Source organism: Gymnoscopelus braueri, assembly GCF_963280865.1.
Source record: "Gymnoscopelus braueri genome assembly, chromosome: 5".
Classification (NCBI taxonomy): Eukaryota; Metazoa; Chordata; class Actinopteri; order Myctophiformes; family Myctophidae; genus Gymnoscopelus; species Gymnoscopelus braueri.
Window position 1 is genome coordinate 26,407,185 of NC_137606.1, and position 10,575 is coordinate 26,417,759.

At 42.7% G+C, this 10,575-nt stretch overlaps 1 protein-coding gene across 1 annotated transcript in view; it reads right to left on the minus strand.

Annotated features, from left to right (window-relative positions):
* Positions 1-2,063: 2,063 nt before the first annotated feature.
* The window catches only part of col26a1 (collagen, type XXVI, alpha 1), a 23,620-nt gene continuing 15,108 nt past the window's right edge, over positions 2,064-10,575 (minus strand). Inside the window, exons 7-14 of the mRNA XM_080428020.1 lie at positions 10,571-10,575; positions 7,041-7,124; positions 6,770-6,822; positions 6,329-6,391; positions 4,501-4,536; positions 4,269-4,313; positions 4,098-4,182; positions 2,064-3,931 (exon numbers count right to left, since the gene is read on the minus strand). The exon at positions 10,571-10,575 is cut by the window's right edge and continues 121 nt beyond it. Coding sequence (XP_080284146.1) covers positions 3,792-3,931; positions 4,098-4,182; positions 4,269-4,313; positions 4,501-4,536; positions 6,329-6,391; positions 6,770-6,822; positions 7,041-7,124; positions 10,571-10,575 — 511 coding nt within the window. The 3' untranslated portion in view covers positions 2,064-3,791. The remainder of the gene's footprint in view (positions 3,932-4,097; positions 4,183-4,268; positions 4,314-4,500; positions 4,537-6,328; positions 6,392-6,769; positions 6,823-7,040; positions 7,125-10,570) is intronic.

Below are 10,575 nucleotides of genomic sequence, written 5' to 3' on the forward strand. Positions count from 1 at the left end.
CCATTCAATAGTTTAACAGTACTATTATTTTCACAGACAGAAAGGCATGGCAAGCAGTGACTTTTTGTGAGGGGACATGCAAACAATTCTTCCCTGTTCTAGAATGAAATATCACCTTGCGCCACGGGCCAGGTTTACTGAGGCTGAGGTGAGTTGTTGCTTGGCAACAAGGTGAAATATTCAATGTATCCATATGAGATAGTGATTCATGGGTGTTGGCAGGGAGAGACGTTGCCGAATCAGGTTCAAGGTGGATGTCGATGAATGGCCAGCCTTTCATGGCTATTCCGTTTGATTTGCACCTCCCAACTACCAGCTACTGGTGATTAACAAAGACCCTTCTCAGGGTTCAGTCAGAGCAAACCCCTCCCCTCCCCTTGCTAACTGTGCCATTCATAACCTACATGGCACGGCCTCTGGCTACAGATACAATAATCTCATTTGTGGAGCAACAGATGTTTCTCTTAAAAAACATCCGTTGACTGCAGAGTGAAGAGTCTGTCTTTCATTCTCTCAGGGGATCAAAGTGACCAGTGTAATCACTGTGAAATCTGTCACATTTGTACTGGTTTGAGGAGACATATTGAATTACAGTTGGCTTGTACTGTAGTATATGGTGAACCATAAAATAGCTCCTTTTCTCACACACACACACACACACACGCACGCACGCATGCATGCATGCACGCACGCACGCGTGCGCACACACACACACACACACACACACACACACACACACACACACACACACACACACACACACACACACACACACACACACACACACACACACACACACACACACTACATGACACATATTTTATGAGGAAGCTTTCATGTTCTGTACATCAAAGTGCCAACAGAAGGCTAAAACTAAGAAATGCACATGAAACAACAACCCACCACCAGGCAAATAAACAGAGCAGTGTTCCCATGGCAGCAGGCTATAGTAATCTGATGGCTGGTTTCCCATGGCTGTGTCTCACTGCCCCATAGACCTCCACTCTGTCTCGCTGATGGCTCCTGTGATTGCAATCATCCATCTTACTGTCAAATGGGGAAAAAGGGCACGAAAGGGGGGAAGCACACACACACCATCGCTGTCTTGCTCCCATGTGTCCAGTAAACAAGCCACCCTGCTGTGAACAGAGCCAACACATGGACCACAGGCCCTCCCCGTTGGGGGGTAGATAGGAGTGCAAGTGTGCGTGTGTGTGCCTTTGCGATTGTACCGCTGGAGCAAGTGTGTGGGTGTGCGTCTTTTGGATGTCAGTGCCTGCCCATTATGCTGCACGATCAGTCAGTGGGGCATACACAGGGGGAGCTGTGGACACATGCCTGATCTTGCTTGTGATCAAAAGCACCAGAGACGTGTTCCCTTGTGGCCACGCGAGCAGGGCCTCACATCAACACGTCTCTGTTCAGTAGACAGGAAAAAATAAAAGGAGAAACAGACAAGGGGGCGGGGGCGGGGGCATAAGAGGAAGGGAGACATAGGGGCTTCTTGCAGACATAGCACAGATGAAGGGATACGAGTAGAGGGCAGACCAAATGATAGTGCAATGATATATGGCCATGTTTCTTGGTTCAGGTAACGCCACTGAATGGAAGGAATCAGCTCTGCACCATTTACACTGATGCTGGATGAGCTCTTTGCCGTCCTGATAGCTCCCCCCTGTGGGCAGAGCAATGTGGGAGAAACATAAAAAAAAGGCCATCTGGATTCTGTTCTTTTCTTTCTGCTCATGGGTCAACCAGATGTTTACAAACTTCCCCCAGGATGTTGCTGGTAACCTTGACTACAACAATCTATGTCTATGTTATCACCCATGGAGAGGACAAGGTGCAGGGGAGAAAAGTGATACTGCAGACTAAAGAAAGGAGCAAAGACGAGAGAAGGAAAGAAGAGGGGAAAATAAATATGAGGACAGTAGGAAAGGAAAGAGGGAAGAGGATTGAATGTGAAAAGTGTGACTCCTCTGTCTGTAAATAGCATGCCGGTGCTGTGAAGTTGTGGTACATGGATAAATGGGATTCAATAATCTAGTAATATAAAAGCAAAGTTGTTTATTGTTGACTGTTTTAATCTCATTTTAGCAATGGACATAGAGGCTATATACACAGATTACAATGCCTCACAATTACATGACAACAAAGCAACAAAGCCTATTACACACTTGGCACATCGTTTACTGTGAGACAAGGACAAATCTAAGTGTCACATCAGTCATGTCTATACTATATGAGTGTGCGTTTCATTTACATGTAGCAGATAGGTAGGGCAGACAAAAGAGCTATACTTTAAGCAATAACATCCGTTTTTATCCTGAAAATTTACATGACATCATTAAACACAACAAAGACAAAGACAGGTTCCTCACCATCTATCTAACTGACATTTAATGCAGTAGGCTAAGATCAACTTAGAACAGGTCACACTTTCCGAGAAGACCAGCTTGGTCTCTCTGAGACCCATACACAACAATAATAATGCTGCTGTTACTGTATAGGTACAGCAATATTGAAGTCAATGTGCAGTCAGTCAATGTGTAGATTTTGTCCTCTAGCAGCCAAACGCCTGAAGATGCATTGGAGCCAAGTGAGGTCAGCAGACACAGGTCTAAATACCTCCCTCTCCAGATGCATGCTCTCCTGATGCTAATCACTTCAGCTAACTTATTTTAAGCAGCAGTTCTTGGCAGCTTGTCATGTCTTACCTCAGTTTTAACAAGGCAGAGCAGAGAGAGGTTGAGGAGAGTAAGGAGAGGAGAGGAGAGGAGAGGGAGAATGCATTTGACAGGCCAGCAAAAGATAACCCCCGAGGTTGTTCAACAAAAAGTATTTAAAGTTAAAGCTAGTGTGGGCTGAATTGGCTCTCACACGCTAGCATCATACAATAGATCAGCCGGCCCAGCAGCGTAACTGACATCTGGAGAGATTGTACAGCGGAGTGCTGAGGAAAGACAGATGTCAGGTCTCCTCATAACAGTTTATGTGATCATATTTCATTGAACAAGGTTTTCTAAGTGCTACTATTAAAGTTATCTAGACAAAGGGAATACAGCAACATAGTGAACATGTGGACTAACTGTACTTCAATGGATGAAATGCTCAGCATCTCATGTCTACAAGATTGTAAATTTCAAGTAACTGTATTACTACTAATTAATTTTTACAGCAAAAAAGAAGTCAATACACACTAATCCTAATAGAGGTTGAGACAAAAGATATTACAGTACATATAAAATTGCACATCTAGTCAAACAAATAATAATAATAATAAACATTCCCCACATAATACAGGACTGTTGCCAGGAAATCTGGGCCCCATGAAAAGATATGATATGCCCCTTAAAACACATAATAATGATGATAACATGAATAATGTGGGCCCCAAACTTTCCCCAGGTCCCATGAATCATTATCACGTTTCACTGCTTTATGATAGCCCTGTACACCCACACCCACACACACACACACGCACACACACACGCACACACGCACGCACACACGCACGCGCGTGCGCGCACGAACTCAAGCATGCATGCACACACTGTAACGGTTTGGCCAAATGCAAAATGGTCTGGGGTGCACACACTCAGATATATTTATACACAGACACTACACACTCACACATTTACACTAACACTTGATTTATACACATAACAAGCTCACAGTTCACAATGCACCACAATGCAAAGCGTTGTGTGAGCTTGTCTATTGGATATTTTGGGCCAGCGACACTGCCGTACAACAAAAATATAAATCAAGCTTAAATGTTTGCAGTGACTTCAGGAAAGACCTCGTCTGTGTTTCTCTCCCAGTGTCTGAGGTCGAGAAGGGGTTTGACTGGGCTGAAGGCGTTTGGTCTTAAAAGCCGAGAAAGACAGGGGATCCGACAGACTGCCAAATCCAGATCCTTCTGGGCTCTCTGTACCAAAGACAAAGAGACACAAGACAACAAATAAACAAAAGGCCCTTCAGTGTTGTAACTGAATTAATGATGAATTCATTCTTAATAATCATCACCAAATAACGGCTTTCATATACGTTTTAATTCAGACAATTAGTCTTCCATTTTTAATCTTCCTCCTTACCGTGAATGCCAATCATGTGTTCTAGGATCAGAACCCTCTCAGCGAGGATCTTCAGAGCCTCCCTGAGCTGCTGAATGCCTTCACCCTGAACAGCACAGGATATCAGTCTACTTGGGAACATTGTTCAGCTTTAGCTCACCGTGGAACAACATTAATACTGCATTCTCTTACCTCAGACAAGCCCTCCCCCGGTTCACCCTTCAGCCCTGGGGATCCCTGTGAATGCAGAAAAATAATAATGCCAGCAAAATAATAACGCCAGCCATGTCATGTAGTGTGTGTGTGTGTGTGTGTGTGTGTGTGTGTGTGTGTGTGTGTGTGTGTGTGTGTGTGTGTGTGTGTGTGCGTGTGCGTGTGCGTGTGCGTGTGCGTGTGTGTGTGTACGGAACAGATTTATACTCACAGGTAGGCCTTGCTCGCCTGTTAAACCTGTAGGCCCCTGGTAAAAAAAAAGAAGAAAAAAAAAAGGATCATAATGTTAAGATGCATGGACTTACACATTATGCACACACACCTACATGCTTTAGCGTCTGTCTTAAAAAACCCATTTCCCCAAATCTCCAATATCTAATCACACCAGTATAGATGAAGGAGATCAGGTTAAAAGTCAGAGGCCCAGGTGAAGCCAAATACCGAGGTGATGTGACATGGCTCCTCTGATTAGTGAGGTCAGGTCTTGGAATGAAAGAGACGGATTAGTCATGGCTCAGAGCACGAGTCTTTGAAGAGAACCCTGTTCACCTTTTGCATGTGTTAAAGACCTGGAACTGTGTCATTTTTAGATTTGAGCTAAAAAGCATTATTTTACACTTTGGGCTATTCAAAAATAGCAGATATACAAGCTCATAGCGCGGCACCGAGTGCCGCGCTACGAGCTTGTAGATCTGCTATTTTTGAAAAATCGTGAAAATGGGTGCAAATCTTTGAATATATATATTTTTAAAGCGAAAAATTTTAACTCAAATCTTTGCTTCTGGGGGGTCCCTGGAACAACATATTTTGAGATGGGGGTCCGCGGCCAAACACATATAATTCTGGGGGTCCTTGACATGAAAAATATTGACGGCCAGGGCCATTTATCATTATCAAACATGGAATCAAAAAGGTGTTATTATGATAGAATCGAATACGTTGAACCCACTAATCCAGGGGTCTTCAACCTTTTCAGGCCAAGGACCCCTTAGCTGAGAGAGAGATGAAGCAGGGACCCCCTCTATATTGTATAAAATTGTGTTTCAGATTCACCTTTTTATTTTACTTCTTCAGCTCTTTTTTTCCCCTCTACACCTATACCTCTTTGCCAAAAATAGCAGATCTACAAGCTCACAACGCCTCGCGCTGCGCGAGGCTTTGTGAGCTTGTAGATCTGCTAATTTTGGCTAAAGTTCTCCTCAGAATAGGGATGCTAGGGTTCAAGTGGTTAATGCGAAAAAAGATATCATATCACACAAAAATTTGGCGGACCCCCTGTAGTAACTCTGAGGACCCCCTAGGGGTCCCGGACCCCCTGTTGAAGACCCCTGCACTAATCCAATATATCTCTGCTGTCGGGCAGAAACCAGCTATGTCCAAAATATTAATATAACTTTTCAGGAAAACAACACGATACTGCCTCATCAAAGTCGATATGGTGACTTTATACATTGTCAGATACTTGAGTGTGTCCTTATATTATCACCACTTTACCCAAATACAGCTCAAGAGGAGGTTTTTGATCATTAATGGGGAGATTGACTTCGTCATTCTTTTTCAAGGCTTTTTCTGCCTTTATTGATAGGAATAGTAGACTGACAGGAAATGGGGAGAGAGATGGGGGGGGTGACACGCAGCAAAGGTCGTAAGGAAGGTGCCCAGGCGGTTACCTGACTTCGTCATTCTAATCAATGATGGAAAAAACAGCTATCTCCTAAAGTTGGAGTGAAGTGGTTTGACCAACGGTTTTGAGGATCCAATGGAGTTAGGAGGTTTAGTCAAAAGCGCTTTTTAATACTTTTCATTGGCTCAATATTTGTAAAACCCACACACAGACGTAAAGGGTGTTCAATACCACTGAATATATATATATATGTTTTTAAAGTCTCTTCATCAAATAGATCTACACGAAGCCTAAATCTCTTTACAACGCGTTATGACTTGTTGTGAGCTTGTAGATCTGCAGTTTTTGCACATTGTTCGCCTATGACATGCCCAGAAAAGGAACGCTAGGGTTCATGTGGTTAACTTAGCCTCACTCTTTGTCCTGGATCTCCCTTTGGCGCAGGATCTCCAGCCTTGCCTTGTAGACCTCTCTCACCCTGAAGCACATGAAACAGAGAAATACACATTATTGACTGATTGATTGATTGATTGATTGATTGATTGATTGATTGATTGATTGATTGATTGATTGATTGATTGATTGATTGATTGATTGATTGATTGAATACTCTATTAGACAGAAATGTAAACAGCACGAGGTACATTCAGACATTTGAGCTAAAAGGATAACACAAAAAAGTCCTGGGGACTTGTTTCCATTGTGGTCCTTATGTAGTGTGCGTCAATTAAGACATTCACTGCATGGACAAAAAAAATTATCTTCAATAATCATTAATCAGTGAAATCATCTCAGTCAGGGGACTCTCACCGTCCCCTGGGCGGGTCAGAGTCCAAACAGAATAATTGATACTCACATCTTGCGCCGGAAGACCTGGCATCCCGGGAGGTCCCTGTGGTCCTAGAGGGCCTGTCATGTCACAAACAACATCCACAGCAGGAGGAGGATAAATTATATACTGAGATAAAATGGCTACAGTCTTTGTACCATGATTAAACGATATGATAGTTTCTAAGAGATGTAATGTTTCAGAAGAGTTTTTTGCATGAACTGTTCTGGATTGAGGAGGATGGTGGTTCTGTGATGTTTTCTGTTTGTGACTATTGGAAACAGCAGTTAGGATGTACCTGTGGGCCCTCGAGGGCCCGATGGACCTGGAGGGCCTGGGATTATCTCAGGAACCCGAAGAGTTGGATGCGATGGCTTCTCCTCTGGACAACACACGAACAAGATTGTTAAGAGCCAGATCAGGTTTTGTGCTACTCAATAGAAAAGTAAAGATTAAAAAAATGTTGCTAGTTATTAGTCGTCCAGGGAGTTTGGTTGAAAATACAACATCCAAACTACAGGGTCTTTTGGACTAACAGTGAATTGTGTTCTAACACAATATTTCTAAATGTCCTGTTTATCAGCAGAAGAAACAAAGAAACAAAGATGTGTGCCTGAACTCTTCTTTCACAGAAAGATTAAACAAACAAAAAAGTGCTGAGTGCATTGTTTGTTAAAACAAAAGTTTTTTGTTGAAAAGTTAAAGCTCTATAGTAATTATCGCTATAGAGTGTTTGTTCAGTAACAGAGGTCTCCCTGTGGGTTTCCAATTTCATCCAACCAGGAGAACCAAGAAAATCCATTTATCAGTTTCAATTGTATACTGTTCCTATTCAAAATTGTCTGAAAATTGTTTGGTTTAATCACTGCCAATTTCATGTGTACTGTGTAATCTCTCCTGACTAGACAAAATTGGTATCCCAAAATGTATTTTCTCTTTTCTAAAGAGCTGCAGAGACGGGGAGACCCCTGTTACCAAACAAACACTGTATGTAGCAACGATTAGGCTACTTGAGCTTTTTAACACTTATTTGAACAAAAACGACTTACACCCCCTTTAAACTCAAATATACTGTATGACGGCAATGTTACTAGCTACTGTATAAAACATGAACCCATACTTACTGTTTTCAAATCTATAGCATTCTGCCTTCTAATCTGTGGTACATTGTGTTTTTTTTTGTCTTTTTGATTGTGCTCTTTTTTCTCTAAGCACCTTAACGTCCATATGTATATCATGCACAGTATAAGTATAACATGCACAGTATACATACATTGCTGCTATGCTCAGGCACCTTAGTTTTTTATTATCTCAGGTACTTTGTAAATATGTAGATAACTTGTCTGGCCTTCTGTTGCTCTCTTGTTTTGATCTCCTTCCCACTTGCCCCCCACCCCTCTTCTTCTCCCCCCCCCCCCTCTTCTTTCTATGGAAATTAACGTTGCGATGGGAACGATGTACAAAAACGAATTTCACCCACTTTTTTACCTTGTAAACCTGTGATGTGACAATAAAACTGATTCTGATTCTGATTCTGATTCTGTTTCATTAAGGCCACTGCAACCCTTAACCCTGTGTTGGCATCATAAACAGTGTGAACATGGAAATCTATACTCGCAGCCAGAAACATTGGTTTGACACAGACACACTCCCCTCCCCTGCCTTCCTTTGCTTTACACACAGACACACACGCGCGCAAACGCACGCACGCACGCACGCACGCACGCACGCACGCACGCACGCACGCACGCACGCACGCACGCACGCACGCACGCACGCACGCACGCACGCACGCACACACACACACACACACACACACACACACACACACACACACACACACACACACACACACACACACACACACACACACACACACACACACACACACACACACACACACACACACACACACACACACACACACACACACACACACACACACACACACACACACACAAACCCCTCCTCCTCTGTCTCCAAAACTGTAGAGCAGAAAGCAGGTGTGACAGGAGTCGGGGCCTATTTCCCAGAGCTTATTAAAACCTGACTGAGGTCTGCTGAAAAACACATTAGAGCAAGAAATGGATTTACAGATTGTTTAAAGAAATGTTTCCCTCTATTTCCCCCACACACCTGCTTCTTCCTATCTTATTTCAACACATAGGAGCGATTACATTTCCCAGAGCTTGTCTTACAAGATCTGAATGGGCCCATAGCAAATCTTTTAAACATTTAACAAAAATGATTGAGCGACCTTGACTAAACGGTGGGTGTCCAGAGCATTGAAATAATGAGTAGTTCATCCTTACCTAATGGTTAAGATCTGAGGCAAAAAGATTTTCTAAACATAGTTTTCGGTCACATTTCATACATCTAGGACCAACAGTCAGGCTATAGATAAACAACAGGGCTTGAATCTGGCGTGTGAGGGTGAGATTGGAAACAAGTGGTCAGTGCGAAAGCGGCCTTATTACAGGCCCCAAGCTCTGTTACTGTACCAGCATCGCTGAATCTTTGGTATATTCTTTGCTTTGGCGCATCAATGATATGGGTTACATGACTGTTTCCAATATCTTTTTCAGTATAAGTAATTTTTAAACCCAAGTACTTCACCATCCACCTCAGTACTTTAGTTCTGTATCAGTTTAAGCCCCATGAGATAGCTATGCACAGTTATGATGACTGCAGTCCACTAGACTAAAGGGTTGTAGCAGAAGCAAAATTCCCCCTGGAACCAATTTTATGATGTTAGTTTCCCCTTGCCCGGCTCCCTCCCCCAGGAGAGTTTATATGAGTGGCAGAATATCTCCTCCCCTGTTTATAACCAGCCCAGTTTGGCCCTGGGCCCCAGCCCATTCCCCCAGCACAGACTGTTGTGCTGACAGCTAACAAATTAGGCCTGATTTACAGCCAGTTGGCCCCCACAGCCAACATGGTCCCACAGACCCAAATCTACATAGTTCCAGACCCACAGACACAGTCTCTGGCTTATAAAGACAGACCCAGCCAAAAGCTTAATCGGAGCCAGCAGTGCTGCTCGTGAGCTGATGTTTATGGCATGGGCATCTACTGCCCTCCTGTGGTGACCATTGAGTATTGAATATGTGAGCTTAGTATTCTATTGTATTGGTCTATATTTCAATACATTTAAATATGTGTCTTTTATTATTTTTTACAATGAAAATGAAGACAAATAAGATCAGCTAATTGCTATATTTTAACATTGCTGACCTTGGTGGTGTCTATCCAAACCTTAAACTAATTCATAATCACATTTGTGATTACATTCACCTTTGATAAAAGTTAAAGACAAACAGTGCTCACTTTAACACTTTCTAATAGATTCCACCTGCCCTATCTAAACCCATTACTCTCATATGATTGATGATTGCAGAACTAAGGAACAATAGTATTCCATGTATTCATGAAATTGATATGTTAAATGTCTGAAAATAGGAAAGTAAGTCATTTTCCACAGAGTAAAAACAAATTACCTGTGGTTTTGGAATCTTTTTAGTTTTAAACCATCCCATTTTTAAAAAATATTATTGCTTCATTTTCTCCACAGTTATCTCCACAGTAAGTCATTCTCCTTCCCAGAAGGATGACTCCTACTGATTTCGGTGACATGACCCTTAGGCCAAAATGTCAACTTTTCATGCAAGATATCTCACAATCTAATTGGCAGATTTGCAGGATGAATCCTATTGATTTTAGTGACATCATGCCCTCTCCTCTAAAGCACCACCAAAAGGCAAATTTTCAGTTGGGTTTTCAGGAGCAGCAAGGCCTCTATAGGAGCCGCTGGTGGGGTGGACGACTCACCTGAC